The sequence below is a fragment of the Oratosquilla oratoria genome, chromosome 14 (assembly GCF_046742065.1).
Source record: "Oratosquilla oratoria isolate Oo_2021 chromosome 14, ASM4674206v1, whole genome shotgun sequence".
Classification (NCBI taxonomy): Eukaryota; Metazoa; Arthropoda; class Malacostraca; order Stomatopoda; family Squillidae; genus Oratosquilla; species Oratosquilla oratoria.
The window spans coordinates 18429652-18451746 of NC_134790.1; the positions used below are offsets into that span (position 1 = coordinate 18429652).

A 22095-nucleotide genomic window follows, 5' to 3' on the forward strand; every position below is an offset into this window, starting at 1 on the left:
CTGGGAGGGAGGGAAGGAAGGAAGGAGGAAGAGGAAGAAGAAGGGAGAGAAGGAAGGAGGAGGTGAAAGGGCGGGCGGGCGGGAGAGAGGGAGGAGGAGAGGAAGGAGGGAATGAGGAGGAGGAAGAGCTGGGAGAGAGGGAGAGAAGGAGGAGGAGGAGGAGGAGGAAGTGGGGAGGGATGATGATGATGATGAGGAGGAGGAGGAGGGAGTGGAAGAAGTGAGGGAGGAGGAGATGGAGTAGGAGGGGGGAGGGAGGGAGGGAGGGGGGAGAGGTACGAGGGAGGGAGGAGAAGGGGCAGGAGGGAGGGAAGGAAGAGGAGGAGGAGGGAGAGGAGGAGGAAGGAGGGGAGGAGAGGAAAGATAGAGGTAAGAGGAAGAGCGGTGGGAGGAAGGAAGAGGAGAAGAAGGAAGAGAATTAGCGGGAGGGAGGAAAGGAGGAGGGAGAGGAAGAAGAGAGGGAGGAGGAGGAGGAAGAGGAAAAAAGGATCGGGAGGGAGGGAGGGAGGGAGGGAGGGAGGGAGGGAGGACAGAGAGGTAGTAGGGAGGTAGGGGGAGACGAGACGAGAGGGAGGGAAGGAGGAAGGAAAAGTAGGAGGGAGGGAGGGAGGGAGGAGGGAGGTGAGGGAAGGAGGAAGAGAAGGAGGAGGGGTGGGAGGGAGGGAGGAGAAGGGGAGAAGGGACGTGATAACGTACAGAGCGCCCGTCCATCTTTTAATTTTGTTTATTTTCCATTCTTCTATCATACTTGATCTTATCTTTGCATTCACACATGCAGAGCAATGTAGATAGTGGTCTGGTGGGCCAGGGTGGAGGAGGAGGAGGAGGAGGAGGAGCGTGGAGCGATGGTCGAGCTAAATATAGAAATTTTCTTCAGATAGATATAATAAAATTTTGTTATTATTGGGGCTGCACCTCGTAATAACATGCGACCAACATAAAAACTCACTTGAATGAAAAGTGTGGGAGGAAGTTGTATATTTAATTCTCTAAAGCCACAGCTAATTTCATTTTCTTTGAAGCACTGGCGGCATATACGTTTTCTTTAAATCTAAGTATAAGTGCATTTGTCATTATATGTATCTCCGTTGTTGGTTACTGTCAACAATAACTAATCAATAGTCGTCACACACACACACACACACACACACACACACACACACACACACACACACACACACACACACACATATATATATATATATATATATATATATATATATATATATATATATATATATATATATATATATGTGTGTGTGTGTGTGTGTGTGTGTGTGTGTGTGTGTGCGTGTGTGTCTTGATGAAATTAGTAACTTGCCTGTATTTTTAACATTATTTACCAATCATTTTCTAGAAAGATGTCGGTTGCGCATTTGATAATATTTTTTTTTTATTCTTCATTCAGAACTGAAAAGTGGTTATGGACGTATGGAGCAAATATAATAGATAACGCATGAAAAAGATTAATATTTTATGATGACAAAATAATTTTACTTCGAGTTTTATTGACTGAAAGCCCGCTGTCCCATAGTGGCCGGCAACGATCCTCAGGTCTTTTTAGAGTTCCCTGGGAAGAAACTTCGGACTGCTCCCTGCTTTGTATTATGTGGGGCTGTTTCTGTCACTATTGAGCAAGAGGAGGAAGAGAGGAGCAGTCGCCGGTTGTGATCTCTTCTTATGTGCGAAATAGTCGAGGTTGACAGGAAGTAAACTTGGGGCTCGTTCTGGGGACCGAGTACCAGCCCCTTGGGGTGCACCTGTGAGGGCGTTGATAGGTAATGAAGAAAATGGGAGCTGGTTCTTCAGCTGGTTCGTCAGTATTCCAGTATTCCAGTATTCCAGTATTCCAATCAACGCACAGAATACACAGAAGACGTTGCTGAGAAGACTATATGTATATATATTTGTGGATAAAACTCTTTAATTTCCCCTGAGAACATCCTATGGACAAAGTTATAATACCAAAGTTGATCAGTGAATACCTAGTTTCAAACACTAGGATTATAGCAAGTAATAGGGATGTACATAAACTTAAGCTTCTAGAAGCTATGTTTATCAGAGAATGTAGTCCTATCATTAATATCCAATGCAACATGACTTCTGTCATCGCTTTGTATAGCAGCACCAAGCTACTACCTAGCATGACCTCTCTCCGAAACCCCCCCCTCCACCTCCTCCTACCCACTCCTTCCATCCTCCCCCCAACCGACCCCGCAACCCCCTAACCCCCCAACCCCTCCCCCAACCCTCTTCTTCTCGTATTAATGAGATACCACCCCCGCCCCCTCTCCCGCCCTCCACCACCACCCAAGCCGGCTAGGGGCGTATATATGTCACCGAGCGAAGGGTTTTCTTCGTCATTTCATCGGACCTTTTAACTATTGTAAGTAACGGTCCCCATCAGCCCATGTACAGTGTTTATTTTGTGTGAATTTGCGCATTTATTGATATTTGCTTCTATATTTGTATAATTGGTTAGATTTACATGTTGTTTTCTATATTTCTGTACGTCATTATTATCTATGTTACAGAATTTCCTGAAGATGTCTCTTTGTTAGACGAAACGTTGAAATAAATGAATCATTTTGGCAACTTGGTATATGCCCACCCTCTAAATGGCAGAATATTGGTTAGAAAACTGGAGAATACTCACAAGAAGATCAACAACCTCACTAACGCTGTCGATTTTAACAATGCATGCATATATATATATATATATATATATATATATATATATATATATATATATACTGCAATTTGCAACCGAATACGCCTAATGACATATTTTTTCGCTTTATTTCTAAAAATTAAAATAAAATGTAACCATTTCATTAAACGAGTGAATTCTAAACTATATTTCATATATAAATGTCAGTCCTACAATTTCAATTGATTTTACTGATTACAACTTACTGATTACAACTTACTGATTACAACTTACTGATTACAACTTATACTGACAGGCATGCCAGACAATGTCGTGTCGATAATTTTTAGTGCACCATTCTTGGCGCATCGTAAACGGAGTAATTTGTGTCAAACATTGGAGTAACCCACACAGAAACACCCATGACAAACATGAAATAGAAGATAACATACGACTGTAGCACGATTGACATTGTTAGAGGCGCTGGTCTACGGTCTACGGTCTATGTATAATAACAACAACAACAAAACTCATCCTACACTTTGCATTCATAACGAAATGGAAGATTCTGTAGGAGTCGATTTTGTTATAAGGACTGCGCGCGTAATTCCCAGTAAGTTTTTGGTTCATACACGTCAACGTTTGTGTTCGATTCGTTGCAACGGAGGCTTAGTCTTACTCAGTTTTGTTATCGACTTCATTCGATGACAAGGGAATTCTTAGTCGGGGTTAATAAAAAGAAATGATGTTTTGATATCATTGGTCGACTTGATTAGCTCTTCTTGTTTCTCGGGGTTTTATTCGCTTGCTTTGCCTTGACACTATTCACACCTTATTTCAGTCTGTATTCATTGCTTACTAATTTCGGTTGTTGATCATAGTTCCTCTCAAAGAGAAATGCCTTTATCACTGTATTTTCAGTTCTTGAAGTGTGTGTTGTATCTGTCACACTCCTGTATGATTTTTTTCTAATACATATGCATATTTGTGGTCTACATTCTAAGACTGAGTGCGTGATTTTTTGGCTTCAAAAGTCCATCTCTTATCAATTAATAAGCTATATAAATCATTAGTTCGTCCACATTTGAATTATGCTGTTTCCGTATGGTCACCAAATTTCATTAAAGACATTGACAGATTGGAGAAAGTACAACGGCGAGCCACAAAACAGATTCCTAATATAAATAATAAACGATCCGCAAATCAACGAAAATATATAAATCTACATACATACATACATATACCAAGGCTTTTTCCCCTTTACAAGGGAGGTAGCCAAAAAGGAAAAGCATAAATAACTCCCACCCATTCCACCCCTGAATACACTCCACACTCCTCCACCCTCCCTCTTATCTTAGCACCTCCTGGATGACGGGTCATCCCTGCACCTTGTCCACTGCCCTGGGTCATAAGCAGTGTCGCAAGACACAGCACATCTACAGCAAGGTCGCTTCATTAAATCGGCGACCCCCCCTCTCCGTCCCCCCATGCATAAAAGGAGAAGACGGGGAGAAATCCCTTCAGGCTGCGTCAAATTTTGCTCACACATACTACCTCACCCCCCACCCCCCTGCTCATTCCACCTCATGCATCACAATATCATCCATATACAACCATTCTCCATTCACCCCTGTCTTCTGTCCTCTCCCGTCCTTCCTCAACAGACATTCCCCTCCTCCCTAGAGCCCCCTTCACCCCATCCATCCACCTCATCCTAGGACGTCCCCTCATGTTCACTCCCTCCACATTGCCTTCCATACCTCTTTTACTAGTCTTTCTTCACTCATTCTTTCCATGTGTCCAAACCATCCTAATACTCTTTCATCAACCCTATCTCCCAATATAAATCTATTTAGTCTAAAAAAAACCGTAGACTCAGAGGTGATTTGATACAGGTCATTAAGATTCAAAAGTGACAAAAGTTTCGCACTGAATGAGAATCACACAAGAATTAATGGTCTCAAAATATCAGGAAATTTATTTCATTTTAAAGTGAGTAGAAACAACTTCGCCAGCCGTGTAGTTAATGAATGGCATAAACTTACTGCAGAGGCAGTGCAATGAAGAGGCAGTTCAAAGCTTTAAAATTCGTTTAGAAAAACATCTAAACAAGACGCTGTAATGCTTCCCATTTATTCTATATTATTTGTATACCTATATTTATTTATTGAGGAATTGAGGAAGCTGGTGGCAAAGTTTGGGAGAGTATGTGATAGAAGAAAGCTAAAGATAAATGTGGGTAAAAGTAAGGTGATGAGATGTACAAGGGGTGAAAGTGGCAGTAGACTGGAAGTGAACATTAAGGGAGAGCGACTGGAGGAAGTGGATAGTTTTAGATACTTGGGTGCAAGTGTAGCAGGAAAAGGTGGAGTGAAGGTGGAGGTAGAATGTAGATTGAGAGAAGCGAGTAAATGCCTTGGTGGTTTAAAGAGTGTAATGAGGAATAGACATTTGGGAATGGATGCGAAGAGGAGACTGTATGAAGGAGTGATTGTGCCAACAGCACTGTATGGGGCAGAAACGTGGAACATAAGAGAAGAAGAGAGAAGGAGTTTGAATGTGTTTGAGATGAGGTGTCTGAGAAGTATGGTGGGGGTTACTAGGCTAGATAGAGTGAGAAATGAGGAGGTGAGGAGGAGAACAGGGGTGAAAAAGGATTTGGGAGAGAGGGTTGATGAAAGAATATTAGGATGGTTTGGACACATGGAAAGAATGAGTGAAGAAAGACTAGTAAAAGAGGTATGGAAGGCAGATGTGGAGGGAGTGAACATGAGGGGACGTCCTAGGATGAGGTGGATGGATGGGGTGAAGGGGGCTTTGGGGAAGAGGGGAATGTCTGTTGAGGAAGGAAGGGAGAGGACGGAAGACAGAGGTGAGTGGAGAAGGGTTGTATATGGATGATGTTGTGACTGCGTGAGGAGGAATGGGTGGGGGGTGGGGTAGTATGTGTGAGTAAATTTTGACGCAGCCCGAAGGGATTTCTCCCCGTCCTCGCCTTATATGCAAAGGGGGACGGAGAGGGGGGGGTCGCCGATTAAATGAAGCGGCCTCGCTGTGGATGTGCTGTGTCTTGCGACACTGCTTCTGACCCAGGGCGGTGGGCAGGGTGCAGGGATGACCCGTCATCCAGGAGGTGCTCAGATGAGAGGAAGGGTGGGAGGGGTGTGGAGTGTATTTAGGGATGAAATGGGTGGGAGTGTTTTTATGCCTTTCCCTTTTTGGCTACCTCCCTTGGAAGGGGGAAAAAGCCTTGGTATATGTATGTATGTATGTATGTATATTTATTTATATACATATATGTTTTCCAACTCGTTTCAACTAATTCAAAGGACTCACTGGCGATGGTTTTATTGGAAAGAAATCCAGGTGTGAACAAGTCCAGACATGCATGATGAATTAAGATCTTTATATGAAAGGAATAACTAAGACATGGTTGATTGACAAGGAATCTGAATCCGAGTTGTTCCAGGAAGGATGAAAAAAAAAAAAAAATCGCCAGAGAAGAAATCACAAAGGAGGTGTTCAAAGGCAATATTACCTGTGAACTTAGGAAAGTAACCCTATTATTAACTCGAGTAAAAGGATAAAGTATAAGTGGAAGAGTGACATACATGTCACCTTTGTCACAGATTGAAACAGTCTTGGCTACTGCGTCCGTCGTCATTGAATGGGTTAAGCTTCCTGGAGAAGCAAATGAATGTAATACAGTTACATTTCTCATTGATAAACACGTGAGTAATTTTCCTATATGACCTCACTGTGGGTTGGAAAGTCTCCTGTCCACATACTTGATCACTGCAGCTCTTTGAAAGGCGACTTTATTTGTGTAGAATAAAGACTTCTTGGCTTCCTACCAAAGAACCTGCACCTTCTGACTCCTGTTGATCATTAGAATTGTTTTCTGAGGTCCGATATTACTGATGCACACGTGCCAAATTCCTCTTGTGAAGAAGCTATTTCGTTATCTAAACCTAATTAACGTGGAATATACCCAAGAGAACTGATGCATATCACGAATTATTTCTCTTCTTTGTTCCAGCGTGCCCGTGTATATGCATGCATTTACTTAATTGTGATATACATGCAGGTCAAAACCATGCTCATGGAATTTCATCCATGTGTTTCCTCCTAACAAACTTAACTTTAGATTTACTTACGCTGTCTAGCTATACTGTTTTTTCTTCCATGTTCCATGACCCATTGCATCTGTTCTGTTTTAGTATCCTAATAATGTTTCGTCTTTTTACTTGACGTTCGTAGGCACACATATTTGTATGCATTGGAATATGTACACGTGCAATCATATCATAGAGTTACCTACAGAAAGAACTAAACATCATTAGACATTCATATGGTCTGTGAAATGTTACACTTTTGGTCATTTTCGTTGATCATAAGTTGATTCAGTCTTCCATTACTGACCCTCAACTGACCAGTAGATGTAATTCCCATTCAGGTTTACTGCCAATTAATAAGAATCTATTTTCTCCCCCGAGGGGACGATGAAATAAGGTCGCCGTGTAATGAAGAGGCGGCTGGACCTGCTGTGGGTGTGCTGTGTCTTGCTGCATTGCTTTTGACCTTTCATCCACGAGGAAAACAAATGGGTGACAAACAGGAAGGGGACGGCTGGGGTGGGCGCATGCCTTCTTTGGCTTCCTCCTTGATATAAAAAGGGGAACAAGCCTTCGATACAGAGATAACATATAGATAGATTTTTTTTTTCCCCACAGAACGGTCCAGAGTGATGACGGTGGCAGAGTGCGAGGAATCTCTGGTTTCAGGGATGTGGAAGTCCAGTACATTCCCAACTTATATCATGGAAGTTATCAGAAAGACTTCCAGTGCTTAATGTCTGTACAGAAAGACTTCATCCAGGTAAGTGTCACCCGGAGAAAAAGAAGAGTGAATGATGAGAGAAAGGTGGGGAGTGCACTGTATTTTTCATGTAGACAATACTCCCAGCACCTCAGCCTTAGATACTGTCAAAGCGTTACTAAGAAATATTTCTAATTCATGGTGTTTGGCGGGAAGCCTGGGTTACCTAGCAAAGTGCACGTCTATGTGAAGTTGTAATATTTCAAAACTATAGGGAGGATAGCGGTCACATGAGAATGTGTGTGGTAAAAGGTAATCGTAGTTTGAAAAGAAGTTTCGTCTTTTAGATGAGTGTGGAGACAAGGTACAAGGATTGGTGTTGGTTGTTCTAAAATGAAAGGTGCTGTAGTGTGATCATTGGTTGAGAGGAGAGTGAAGAAATGTGAGTTTATTGTGAGGAGTTGTGTAGCTGGACCATTCAAGTGAAATGTGTGTCACGGCAACGAGAGTGCTACAAGGACAGGAGGCAGGTGTGCAGGGAGTGAGGGACACTCTAAGTCACAGGACAGTTATGGGCAAGAAGAGCATGTTTTGAACTCAAGCGTACCGGTGCTGTCTCAAAGCCTCATTCCTCCTGGCGAAAGAGGACCGTGGGCATGGTTTGATAGTCTTCAAGTAGTTTCTGAGGGTGTTCTTCCCTCTGCATCTTCGTCACCAGCTTGGTAGTGAGCGCCGAAACGATTGGCTGTCTTAAAAGAGAAGATTAAATGGCTTTATGGATAGGGATGATGGGTGGTAATGGACATGGAACTGCCTAGTGTAGGACTTCTGGTCTCTTGTAGTCTCTTCCATTCTCATGTTCTTTGCGATGTGTATCGGAAGGCAAAGTCTGTTGCGCAGGAGAGGGAATGTTGGAATTAAGGGGGAAGAGTTCGTGAGGGATGTAAGGAGTGTGAAGCGGTTGCTATAGTATAGGTCTAGTATTGCAGACCATTCAAAGTTAAGGAGGCCAGATGTACACAGAGGGAGATCAATGGGGGTTTATGTAAGAGTTTGAAGGTGGAAGGTTGTGGGTCGTTCAGTGTTAAGGAGAAATAGAGAATGAGAAGTAGAGATTGTTAATCTGTCTTGTGGGGTTGTAATAACGTCATTACAAAGGATAGATGAAGCTGGGTCTAGTTGGTGGAGGAGTAAGTTTTCCCAGTTTGAGTCGAGTCCTCAACAGTTGTACTGGAGGATAAAGTGGGATACTGTTTGGGCTGGTGGGGTTGTACAGGTGTAAGTATAGGTCAAAGGTCATGGGTTGAGGGGTGGATCGTTGTCACAGCAGATCTTCCAGTGAGTAATATGGTTGTTGATTTATGTTTTGGAAGGGAAAGGGTAACTTTAATGGAGGCGGGTGTCGGGTCCTTTGTAGGGAGGAAGATGAGTTTGTGTGTGTGTGTGTGTGTGTGTGTGTGTACCTGATTTTATTTATCTGGTTGTAGTGTGTGTGTATGTGGGAGGTTTCGTTCATACTCATGTATGTGCGATTACAATAAGTGCCCTCCCGATATATATATATATATATATATATATATATATATATATATATATATATATATATAATCCTTTACAAGGAATCTATGAGCTAAGAAAATATATAGGGAATTTATGCATTACACACTGCACACTTGCAAAGTTGGTCTGCACGCGCACACACTCGTTTCGTTAGTTCTGTAATTTTCCTCCACCCCCACATCATCATTTCATTATACACTTCAAGTCTACAAAATTCCTTTCTTTCTTCCGTAAAAATTCCTCTTCTTAAGTAAATTGAACAGAAAAACAGGTGTTCTTCTTAACATTTTTTTATTTGCAAGCATGACAAGGAAAACTGACAACATAGAAATATAGAGGAAAAATATGCATAACACACCACACAGTTGATGTATCATAGTACTCGTACATCTTTGATCCCACAGTATTGACGAGTTTCCTTCGTCCATGTTTTCGACGTGTACATATAGGCCTGCAACAATTATATTGATGATGCATTATTCAATATCAGGGTGTTTTTTATCTTGCGTTGTCGAGGGGGAGAGGGTTTTAAGTTTAGAGATGATTAAACAACGAAATCGATTTACGTCGTTTCAACTGGGCTTCGGATGCAGCCTCCGTCTTTGCCTCATGAAACCACTTTTCATTGCAACCATGCCATCACGTCTTCTGCATGACTGTAGTAATCATTCTTACCTGCGCTTGTTCTAGAGATAACGCCATCCCGTCCTTGACGACCAGTATCCTTATTCCAGCCTTTTAAGAGCTATTGTTCACGACAACAGTGTGTACTGGACTTACGGGCGGAGTCACATACAACTGGCTGCACTCAACAGGACCAATCCTAGCCACGATCAACATCTCTATCCAACATTTTCTTAAGCGCTATATCAAAATATTAAAAATAATGTCTACTAACCTTTTAAGACTTGAGCTCGCCTTCCACATTGTAAAGAAGGACAGTCTTTTGCTTTACAAATAGAAAAATACAAAAAATATTGCACAAAGTTTGTAGACCACTTGCGAAATATGTTATTCTGAAGTTACCTTACTCGTATGTATGAAAATATCATGATTTATAAGTACAATACATAATCATGTATGCAAATGCGTTAGATTATAATACTATATATGTAGAATATTTATGATAAAACGTAAATTTAATCCATAAATTATACATGGATAAAGTAAAGTATCGGTTGAACTAAAAATATATGTATACTCCCTAAAATCCGGGTCACTCTCCGTACGATTATCTTCCATGCGAGTTATCATATAACCCTTCAAAATACTATTTGTTGTTTGTATAAATGATAAAACACATTTAATTTGTAACCTCTTGAATTGTAATATTCCAATAATACGGCTTGATAGGGTTAAACAAGATATACTACTTTTTGTAAGGTGTATGACAATTATTAATTTTTTACACATTTCATTGTTAAAATACATAATACTAAAAACGAGTCTTCTGATGTTGCTGAACATTTACGAGTTTTATTTCTATATTTGTTTAAGTTTCAAGCCATATCTCATAATTCCCGATTTTGAGTACATATTTGTTTTACAACTTGTCGTAGCCTGACAGTGCTGAATAAGCCAAAGAAATATGAGCAGATAGTATTTAGGCAAAGGTGAAAATTTGGGTCATCACCGACGTATGTGTCGACGATCGTGAATTCCGTTACATGGACTGGCAGTGCAGGCGAACACGCCCTGACAGGCCAAATCACAAGGTTTCCTAATGCCGTCTTTGGGTCACCTCCCCGCTTGGTGTCGGAAGTGCACAGGTTCAATCGAGGTCTAGTGTTGTTTGTGAGAGTCGACCCGGTCTTGGATAGCACTAAAGCAACTGTAACTTGTCACACTCAGCTTTCACATCTTGTACAAAATATGGCTCTTGGCCTACACACTATCACCGTCTCTTTTCAGCCACCGATTTAATTAATCAAGACGTGGTAGTGACAGAGTACCATTTACCGTTAAATGTGCTGGAATGGGATCGATTAATCACACTGCACGTCTCGTTATCACACACTAGATTAATATTAACTACCCTACTACTGGCTATGAAAATGCTGACACGTCCAAGATCCTTCTATCATTCTGTCCTACCCACATTCCAATAGCACTCTTTATTTTCACACCTAATCCTTACCGACGTCGTCTTTGACCATCGCAAGAAGCGAATCTGCGATCTCCTGAAACTCTTTCTTGGACAGCTTCGACAAGAGTTGTCTGTCTCTCTCCGTAGGCATAAGTACCTTCATTTCCTGACTAGTGAAAATTACGAGTGATGAGAGGTTGGTGGAATAAGACGATTGGAGCACGCTATCTAAATCCGAATCCACTTCCCACTTCCCACTTCACCTCTGAAATGGATAATTGAAAAAATAGCAGAAGCATACGTCATTATTCGCGTGTACAGATAAAAAACCTTACCTCCTATGGGATTCAATGAAATCAAACCTTAAGGAATACAACAGTATCTTCAAACGCTTGTCATCAACACTTCTATACTCACAGCCACTGACATAGATCTAGGGAATTGGTGCAGCCCAGAAGTCCGACGGTGAGGTCATACAGCCGTATCCTCTCCTCAATCGAAATTTTGTCGAGATTATCTCCATGAAGTATGACTAGACCCGGGACCTTAACGCCATTCTCAGCTAAGGTCCTCACCATCCTCTCATAGCCAGTGACACTCACTGTCGTATTGCGCAGATACAAACCTATATATTCCCTGTCAAAGAAAAGACTCAAACACATGAACAGTCAAGAATGGAACTGCCTCTCACTAAATTCACATACGAGTAGCCTCGTGAGAGAGTGACCCAAGAGCCACGGGCAGCCAGACCCCGATTTCATCTCCCTCTGAGTTAATTATGGTAAAGGGAAACGAATGCAGCTCCCACCAGGCGGTGCGGGAAGCCTAGGTCGCCTGGTTGAGCACGAAATCGGGGTCTGACGGCCCGTGGCGCTTGGATCACTATCCCATGGAGCTACTTATATATGTGTGTACAGTATTATTACTATCATTATTATTTTTTTAACACCTAGATCACTCAAGTGGTGCCAGTCCCTTTTGGAATGGGCGAGCGCTTACCTGCTGACATGAAAGTTTGTAGTAAACTGTATTGTCCAGTCGATGTCTCCTTCTCCTACACCTTCAATTATGAGAGCCATTGCCTCAAACTCTTTGGTTAGTGGTGGAACTGGCATATCTTCGTCATACCGGACCGGAACAATCACACCTGTGGCAAAATTAATTTATTAAAGAGTAATGGAACTCACCGAGGAGCACTTTCGTTTCTTATAGGACAAACTTACTAGACTGGGATACCTAAAATCGTGATGAATAGGAGTGTTTAAAATATTCCTATATACTATCTTCTAATGTTTCGGTATGTTTTTCTCAGGAATCATACTTCAAGGGTGGAAAACAGATACAGTACATCGTATGATATGTAAATGCAAGTTTTACAACTATAAGGAGCAAATAATTTCAAGCTAGCACGCCAATCAAGTGACTGGCATACAATCGCTTTTCGGCCTCATATTTCCTATTTTTCATCTTTTGATATCGACAATACTAAAAGATTATTGTCACCCACCTAGTCGTTCCAGTTCGAGGTAGTTCTGCACCTGGTCCTTGAAGGCAATCATGTCATGTGGCGTGTAGAAACGAAGAACGAGTTTCTCAATGGATTTCGGAAAGGTGATGTCCGAGTTGTAGGGCCCAATACAAGAACAGAAATTGCAAACGTTATCTGGTGTCGTAAGGTGCTTGATGATTTTACTGCAGCCCTGCCCGTAGCAGGTGGTAGAGTTAAAACAACAATTATATAGTTGGAGAGTAACATCACACCTGATGTCTTTTACCTTGTTCAAAACTTTTTCAAGATCAATTACATCCCGGGGGCATTTTCTTAAACTAATATAAAGGTCTTTTGGGAAAACTTCACTTTCCACAACCAGCAAAATCTCATGGAATTTGCTGACGTACCAATGTCTGCTTGGTAGCGCACGTTGCAGGTGTTTAACGAAGGCCAAATGCATCCCACTGTGACTCATCGCCTCCAAATAGGCGTCTACTTGGTCCTCAGGAAGCTCTTTCTCATCGTGCGAACTCTCCACCAGTTGCGCGAGCTCTTTAGCGTAGTCGGACAGGAGACCGCTTCGCTGGAATGTCCACACAGCCATGAGCAACATATCCCATAACCTGTATAGACGGCCATCTTGTGCCTGCAGTATTTCTCTCAAGGACGATTCTTGACCCCCGCCCTGGAGACTGGACAGTCGCTGACAAAGTCCAAGGGCTCCCCGATACTCTAGCTGGCTAGTATGAGGGAAAGAATACGTTAATTTTGTACCTGTGGGCGTCCATACTTGCTTAGAAGACAAGAATGCCTCGAACATTTCCTTCTGAGGTAGCTCCAGATTTCTGCACTTGTCAACAATACGAGTCAGTATCATGTGTGGAAGTTCCAAGGTTTCGTAGACAACGCATTGCAAGGCTGCATCGTTGAGTTCTTGCATGAAACACTGAATTTTGTCTTCCCTCTCATCCTCTGAAAGATGCATCGTTTTCTTTACATTAACTAGTCGATCGTGAAGCTTTTCCTTTAGGATGTCACTAATTTCTTCAAGTAGCTGAACCAGGGGCATTGATGGCCTGACCCTATCTGGTGCTACACATGCAAGGTAGGTGAACAAAGTCAAAGTCATTGGTATGGGTTCGTTGCGTTCACGTGCCTTTTCCAAAATGTCTTCCACAGGTGGTGGGTTTGTGCCACTGCCCTTGAAGGCATTATAGTAGTTCTTGATAACTTCCCGTTGCTGAGTGTTTGTAATTTCAGATACTTTCAGATGGAGACATTTAAGTCCTGCCATAAGACGCATGGCGTCATTCTTGCTTCCTGGCCTCGTGGTCAATAGGATGCGGATGTTGTTAAGATTTCTCATCTTCTCAAACAGGTTCTTAAGAAGATCTTTCGTCTCACCACTCGCTTCATCAAAACCGTCAACCATAATAAGCAGCTTCATTTGCAGGGCTGCTCGATAAAGTAGGTTGTCACTGATGTTGCACACTGCTGTCGGCATGCAGGATCTAAGTAAATCTGAAAATGTTTTGCAGGACTCTTGTTTGCACGATATGTGGATGACTAAATCGAAGTCCAAGAGCCCTGCAACATCGCGTTGCTTTTCCAGATACTCGGAAGCAAGATGTGCAAATAGCGTTGACTTGCCGCAGCCGTTGGGACCTACAATGGTCACGACTTGGGGTAATACATCAACTCCTGCCGAAGGTACCTTCTTAGTCAACAGTTCTTTCATTTCAATGGCAAATGACCTATTATTTGTAGGCCCTGAGCTCTCATCGGACTGGAGTCCAATAGGCACATATATACTCCTCACGGAAAAATCCACCTGCCACAGAGTAGACGGCAATGGGTAAATCACACTCGCCTTCTCAAGGCTGGAGCAATTTTCTTGGGTTCCATCAGTTTTCAGCAGATTTTGAACATGACCAACCGCATCGTCACCTACAATGTCTTGGTTCTGTATTCTGCCTAAATTCTGTTGAATTTCTTGTTCGGTCTGATCTATGTAAGACACGGACCGGCCCAATCCCAACAGAAGGGACTTGAAAGCTGCCAACCCATCGGTTATGTAAGACTTTAAGTTACTGAACATCTGGTTCAAAACAGCTTCGTCAGCGAAGTCGCATTTCTCATGTGCTAAGACGTTCCGTAGTTTCTTGATCAAATATAGATTGTAAAAAAGACTTGAGTGATCCTCTCTCGTCCAAGCTGGATCATCTGGCGGAGGAAAGCCACATGCACGCTGCACGATGGCATACTTAAAACTGATATCCACTGATTCAAATTGGGTTCCATCGTCAAGGGCCTTTCTCTGTGACTTGTACAAAAATTTCCCGAGTTGAGTATTACTATATCTAGACGTGAAGTAATCCTTTAGAGTTTGCGTGTTTCCTTTGTAACAGGCACCAAAGACAACGTCCAAGAAGCGACCGCCCTCCGATTTGACAGCCAGAAAAACCTTTAGGAAGTTGATGTCTCCGCGGGGGATTGGCAGAGCCATGGCGTCCTATCTCTGTAAATAAATGAATAAATAAATAAATAAATAAGTAAAAGGAGAAGAATATCAGCATATATATTTTAGTATTTTCTATATACCCACATCCAACAATTAATCAGCACCTGTACATACAAAAGCACTGCAAAGGGAGAACACACGCACAAATCTTAAGAGAACAGCCCGGGTTTGAATTGATTGTGCAATCATCTCAATCAGAACATCCCCATAACCGTTTCAAAGCCGTTGTATCAGATCTGGGACATCCAGCGATTTTGTTTTGACTATAACACTTGCTTCGAGAAATTCTTGGACTTAAACGGGGTTTTCTTCTGCACAGCTTATTACACGGTTACTTGAGGGTAAAAATGAATTGGGTCAAATTGGGTGGCACACTAGAGGCAAACGAACAACACATGTACGATGAATGAGAAATGTACATTCGTCAATAACTACACCACGGCAGAAAGGCCGCCTCACTCAAATAATAGCAGTTTGGCTTAATCACGAAAACCACGTGGGTGAAACCTCATTTCACAAAGCTACTCAAATTGCGACGTATCTATGAAAAGTGTTAGCAAATCCCGGCCAGGCCCCCATCTATTACACGGGTACTTCAGGCGATGGCCTGGTGAAAGCGAGTAGTCAATGATTCCTTTCTCCTGGTTTCTCTTGTGTGTTCTAAAGTCAAAGAACAGACTAATTGGTCAGGTCCTCGGGCGATCAAATTAACCTATTCATTCTAGACGTAAATAGCTATAAACTCCTCTAAACTGAGTAAAATTAACGGCAGTTAGCAAGGATAAAATCCTAAGAGTATCAAATTCGTCCCTTTACAGTAAAAGGCTAACTTGGCGAATATTTGTTGGAGAACAAATCTTGATTAAATGCATTGATAAATACAAGAACTCCAGAGCAACAGATCGGCAACGTTAATGAAAAAAAAACCCGCTGATTCAAATAAACTGACAGTATCATGCGTAGTTGTTACGCGTTGGTTTTGGTCCTGATTTCCACCACAATGACCTGGCTATATGCCAAAACAAGAGACCGTACTAGTATTGAAATTCCATGTAACTTTGTTTTGTTAAAGAATGTAAACAAAACTCACACCGAGTTTTTCATTAGTAAATACTCTTTACTACAAGTTCATCACCAGCATCTCTACTGTGCACTCGAGATCCCATACGCGCTTATTCCTCCAACTATTGCTGAACCTTTATGAACAGTAGACCAACAAGCGAATTCTGTGATGGTTGGATGTTCCTTGAGTATACTTTAAGATTGGTGACAATGCGTGGTCATCAGCACAGGATCTCCGAGAGCAAGTGAAACGTGTTCTTACTGTTATGGCCATTGATGATGTTTACTGTGGCTACGAGTGGAGGCGAGATGTACCAATGATGAGAGACCGGAACAAGATTCCATGGACCAGAGTGAAGTCTTATGGCGAGAGCATGATACTAATAGGGTATGGTGCATTTTAGAGATAAAACATTGAGCCTTAATGGTGTGGAAGTGATATTGAAGGGATGATGTATAGTTGGTTCACCAAAAAATTACTGATTTATGAAAAAAAAAAAAAATAATGGCTTCATACGACGTACGTTACTGATGTAATCGGAAACGTGCAGAGCTAGCATTCTATTTATTGTGGATTTGAATCCTGAACTTCTTTCCAATTCCTAGCGGTGGGTGTTACCTGTTGTCACGTTTCACGTGACCCCAATTCGTATACACCCTCTTTCTTCGTCTTTCCTTTCCCGTTCTCACGGTCCACGCCGTTTTCAAGTGTTCTGCTTTCTGTCTCGACGTGGAAGACCAAAGGTCTTCCACGTTGACATTTTTATGGCTGGCCGGTGGGTGCCCTAGACGGTCCCACGCCTTGGGCTTCTTATGCCAAGCACAAGCCTTCGTCGTTCCCCTCGGCTGCGTGGGATTATGTTGTATTCATAAGTGTGTAAATTTTTCCTATATGATTTTTTCAAACTTGATATATGTCATTGTTTTAGGTCGATATGGATAGGAGATTTGCTTTTACTCACACCTCTTGTCTATGTCTGTATTCCCTTCTAGAAAATTAAAAGACTTTGGGTTCGACCGGCAATCCAAGGGGAATTGCCGGATCATCGTATGTATCTTTTGTTATTTGCATGTCTTGTAGAATGTTTTGGGTTGAGATGTGAGTCCCAGAAGTATTGTAATGGGCTCTGAATAGGTTTAAGATTAGTAAGTAAGGAGTAGGAGATTTTTCTTGTGTTTTTACAGCCTAACGGTTTTTGGCAACCCCGTGGTTATGTCAGACTATGTAAGGATTGACCTGACGAGGATCGACACATCACGAAGAAACGTAGAGACTGAACAATTCCACATCAGGCTTAATGACCCCCTTATGGGTCGATAGCGTAAAACAACAACAACAATAACAAAAGTCGAGGCTTTTTCCCATCTTCTTTTCTCCGAAGAGGAAGCTGCCGCCTTCCGGAAGTTTAATGGAAAACTCTTTCTTTAAGTGTATTTCTCATTACCCGTTTTTGTTTGTATTTAGTGCGACGCGTGGTGACCAGACATCTTAACTTAGGAGTGTTTTATTTTTTTTTTAGTTTAACAGTAGGAGAAAGCGCGGAGTCTTTAATCCGCTTTTAATAGTTTCTATTTGTATTTCTTTTACTACTTTAATTTGCACACTCGCTTCATTTATAATCCCGTTGTTTGTAAGGCCAAAGTTGTTGAATTAATAGTGTAATAAAATCTTATTTATGCGATTTTAAGTTTTACTGTCAGCAAACATTCGAACCTGGCAAATAATCTCTTATTTGAAACAAAGTTCATTAACCACAGACTGACAGTAGATAATTCGTTTAAAACCTACTGACCAATTTGTGACACTACCCGAACAATTAAAACGTATAATTCAAAGGGGACGGTTTTGGCCGTAGTTACGCGCCTCCAGCCGTAGACACCTCTACTTGTTATTATTATTCTTCATCTTGTTCCAAGTACATTATTCGAAATAACACTGGAATACTCCATTGACGAATCATAATAGTTATGGAGTATCACTGTGGAACCACGATTAGCCTCGCAAGGATGTTTGAACGACATTATGGAATACTGTTGTCTCGCTGCGATGTTTGAGAAGTCATGATGAGTAATAGTCATGATATGCACGTGTGGTGGAGATAGTGAATGATAGGCAAGATAAGGAAGGATGGCCACGGGTATAGTGAGGTAAGTCATTACGACCTCTGGAAGGGCAAAATATTTTTGTTGGTATACGAATGTGTGCGGTTAACCACCATGGTCTAGGATCACGTGTTGTACTCATGATCGGCAGCTAATACCCACCTGAATGAGAATTCATACCTTGTAGTGGCTGATCTATGAATATTGCTATAATTTGTGTGTGTGTGTGTGTGTGTGTGTGTGTGTGTGTGTGTGTGTGTGTGTGTGTGTGTGTGTGTTTACCGAATTATAACAGACGTTCTCGTGTGACGTAATGTGAAGGAATGATCTGTAGGTTGTAAACCTTACAAGTTCTTTGATTTCATTTCCTGAGGCTAGAGATTGATTGAAAAGCACCAAACGATTGATTCCGAATAAGTGATAAGTCACCAGCACGAAATCCGGGAAAAGAAATCATCGGTCGAATATCAACAGCATCCTGTTCAACCGAGGACATCAACTCATTTGAAGACATCACCAGTCAGTGCACTACTAAAGGAGAGGCCAAAGGGACAATCAGAGGTATTATCTTATTTAGTTAGGATTTAGATCGCGCAGGGCTAGCCAGGTAGGATAACCAAATGCATAAGTGTGTATCTTGCCCAGTTAATTGATATTGGATTCTTGATGAATATAAGTTGCATGCCACTGTATGTGGAAATAATTTGAATCATAATAGAGTGTAGTATGTTTTCTTTAATTAGCCCAGGGCTGTGATTCACATGAGTTTGCTCCCCTCTGAGAAACATTTCTCTGGTCCGAAATCGAAATTACACGCTTGCACTGAAGGGAACGTGCCTGGTCCCGACCGGCGTCCCAAGTTTCCTGGACTTTGGCTCTCAACTGCAGCTATCCCCCTACGCCAACTTCCCAGTGTACGAGAATTCTCATGCCCCTCAACCACACCCTCCTCCCTCCACTGCCCAGGGATTTCGTTATCCCGCCGAGGACATTGATAACCAACATATAGACTTGCAAAACTGGCATAAATACTCCTGTTCAATAATATCGAGTTCGTGTCAATGGCGAAAAATATATTAATACATGAATAAAACCTAGGTTCTGATGAATACCTTTAGTCACCAAGTTCAAACGTACGATTAACAGTTTGCACATCAACGTTTTCCGATACGAATTATCTTTTGTTGTTTGGCTATTCGGACGCTTTCCATTGCAAAGAACCACAAAGTACTTACTTTTACAACAAACTGTTGATGTCTCTTATGCCTTGGTTTCCCCAGCTTTCAATCTTCGCACTCGCCCGGTCTTGACACTGCTGTGTTTGCCGAACACTGAAGCTCCATGCGTGTGTTGGGTGTCTTGCAAGTCCTGTCGTTACCAACTAGTATTTATCGTTGCACATTTATTTGGTAACACTGCAAGGTGTAACACACACAAACACAGAACATAAATCACTTGTTCCCATCGTGTTTATCGAGAAACAAAAGCAAGTCAAGAAACCAGGTATATTCACTGCAGTAATAAAACAAAGTCACTCGTAATCGTTTGAATTGCCAACACTTCTAACATGGTGAAACTCGTGGAAGGGGTTGCCGTCAAGTGAATAAAATGACATTGCAGCGTCTGGATAAAAATCATTCCATTCGTAAAAAAAAGCAGCGAAAGGGTTAATCCACTGTGTAGGGATTCAGTTAACGAGTCGTAAGCACTTGTTGATCAGTTGGGCGAGCTATACCTCGTGACGTCATAGAAGTTCAGTTTTCCCAACCCCCAGGGAACCTATTTCTTCCACTTTTAGACCTACTTGGTGCCCCGGACGAACTGAGACGCAAGTGGTAGATCACTTTCACATCCTTAACTAATAGAAATACATAATTCAGCGACGTTTTGGAACACACTGTGACAGTCTATTTGTTCAAACCTTGCCTGGTTCGCAGTTCACCAATTCCCACTAACCCTTTGCCTCAGGAAAAAAAAATATAACTTTTCAGTTCTTCTATTCCCGTCTTTATAGACAAAGGAGGTTTGTATGACAACACTCCGGATAGAAGAGCTGTTTGTGGCTGTAAAAATACCCTTTTCACTAATATTTTCATCCCCAACTGGAAACTCTACTGATTGATGATGGATAGGGTTCATCTTTGGAATGATCTTTATATGTTACCATAGTATAGTTATGATCAAAACAAGTTAAGAGGCCAGGACGTGGGTGACAACGTTAGACATACAGAGAAATGTCTTATGGAACAAAGTAGCCTAGTTGTACTTACAACTAATGGATATATAAAGGGAGATACACTCAGATAAGGTTTGGCACTAGGTTTCAGGATTTGAACAAGGTTCATTGATGACATCAGTTAATAAAATCGCTTGGCAACGGCCAAAGAAATACGAGACGTCTAGAATTGAAAGGTCTAAATACACCTTGGTACGTAAATATGGTTCTTAGAGCGTTGTACTTCAAGAGGCAGAATGGCTTACGCATAACGCTCTGTGCTAGTCCTTGATCAAGTGACGCGTTGGATATTTCCGGTAGCCTCTGTCGCGTCCTTTTCCACCATGAGAAGATGACGTCAATCGTTCATGGGAGAAAAGTGACATCATCTTCTCATGACGTCATCGTTGCGTCATCGGGTCTTTTGTCATCTTTATGTCTGCCGACGTCAGCCTGAAGGTACATTTTGCTGGTTGCGATTATCGTCCAACAATAATCGTCAGACGATTGCCTAGAGCACTGATTCTTTGTTTTGGAATGATGGGCCTGTTTGGCTTCGAGCTGTAAAGTGGGAGACAGTTACCCGTCTGAGGTATTGGCTGCTTGTTATTGTGGCAAAGTAGCATGCAGTTGATACTATAGGGCCTATATGGGGCGCCCCTACGGACCAGAGCCACTAGCCATTTTGTCTATGATAGAGGAAAACTCTGTTCATAAAGAAATGATAACACTTTTATACTACGACTGTCCCTCCGTTATGCTGCCCCCCCCCAACCCTTGTTGCTGTCCTGTACCATTTCTCTGAGTAATAATTTTCTGTGGTGGGGGAAAATAATACTGCCAACAAGTATTTCCACTTGGATCTTAGGAGACGAGAAGAAAGGGACGGGGATTGGGACTAGGCATCCTTCTCCTTGTAGCCCCACAGGGAACATTCGTAAAAGAAAAGTATATATATATATATATATATGAATTATATATATATATATATATATATATATATGTATGTATGTATGTATGTATGTATATATATATATATATATATATATATACATACATACATACATATTTATATATATATATATATACATATTATATATATATATATACATATTATATATATATATATATATATATATATAATATATATATATATATATATATATATATATATATATATATGCATGTTATGGCTATCTTCCAGTCAAGTGGTATTCATCATTCCGTTCTGTATTTCATCCACCCTCAAATGTTTATTTTTTCCTATATCACTTCTTTTATTCCTTCATTCCACAATGTATTCTTCCTTCTATCAGCGTTTACTCCTTTCAATACTATATTTGATCATTTTCCATACATGCCGTTACTTTAAACAGTGTCGCTTAAACGTCATTTACACGGAGCTTTTTATTCGCTTTGGACAATCGTCTTTATTCACTAACGAATAAGGAAGTTAGCATCTAGCGTCAACCAAGGTCTATATATACACACGTATATATATATATATATATATATATATATATATATATATATATATATATATATATATATATATATATATATGTATATATATATATATATATCTTGG

The 22095-nt window shown here is 41.3% G+C and overlaps 1 protein-coding gene across 1 annotated transcript; it reads right to left on the reverse strand.

Annotated features, from left to right (window-relative positions):
- Positions 1-9300: 9300 nt before the first annotated feature.
- On the reverse strand, positions 9301-20026 carry LOC143032760 (uncharacterized). The gene is made up of 4 exons (XM_076197750.1): positions 19528-20026; positions 12622-15124; positions 12114-12261; positions 9301-11750 (listed from the first exon to the last, which is right to left on the reverse strand). Exons 2-4 carry the CDS (start codon positions 15110-15112, stop codon positions 11528-11530), a joined length of 2862 nt encoding a protein of 953 aa, XP_076053865.1. The 5' UTR covers positions 15113-15124; positions 19528-20026; the 3' UTR covers positions 9301-11527.
- Positions 20027-22095: the final 2069 nt, after the last annotated feature.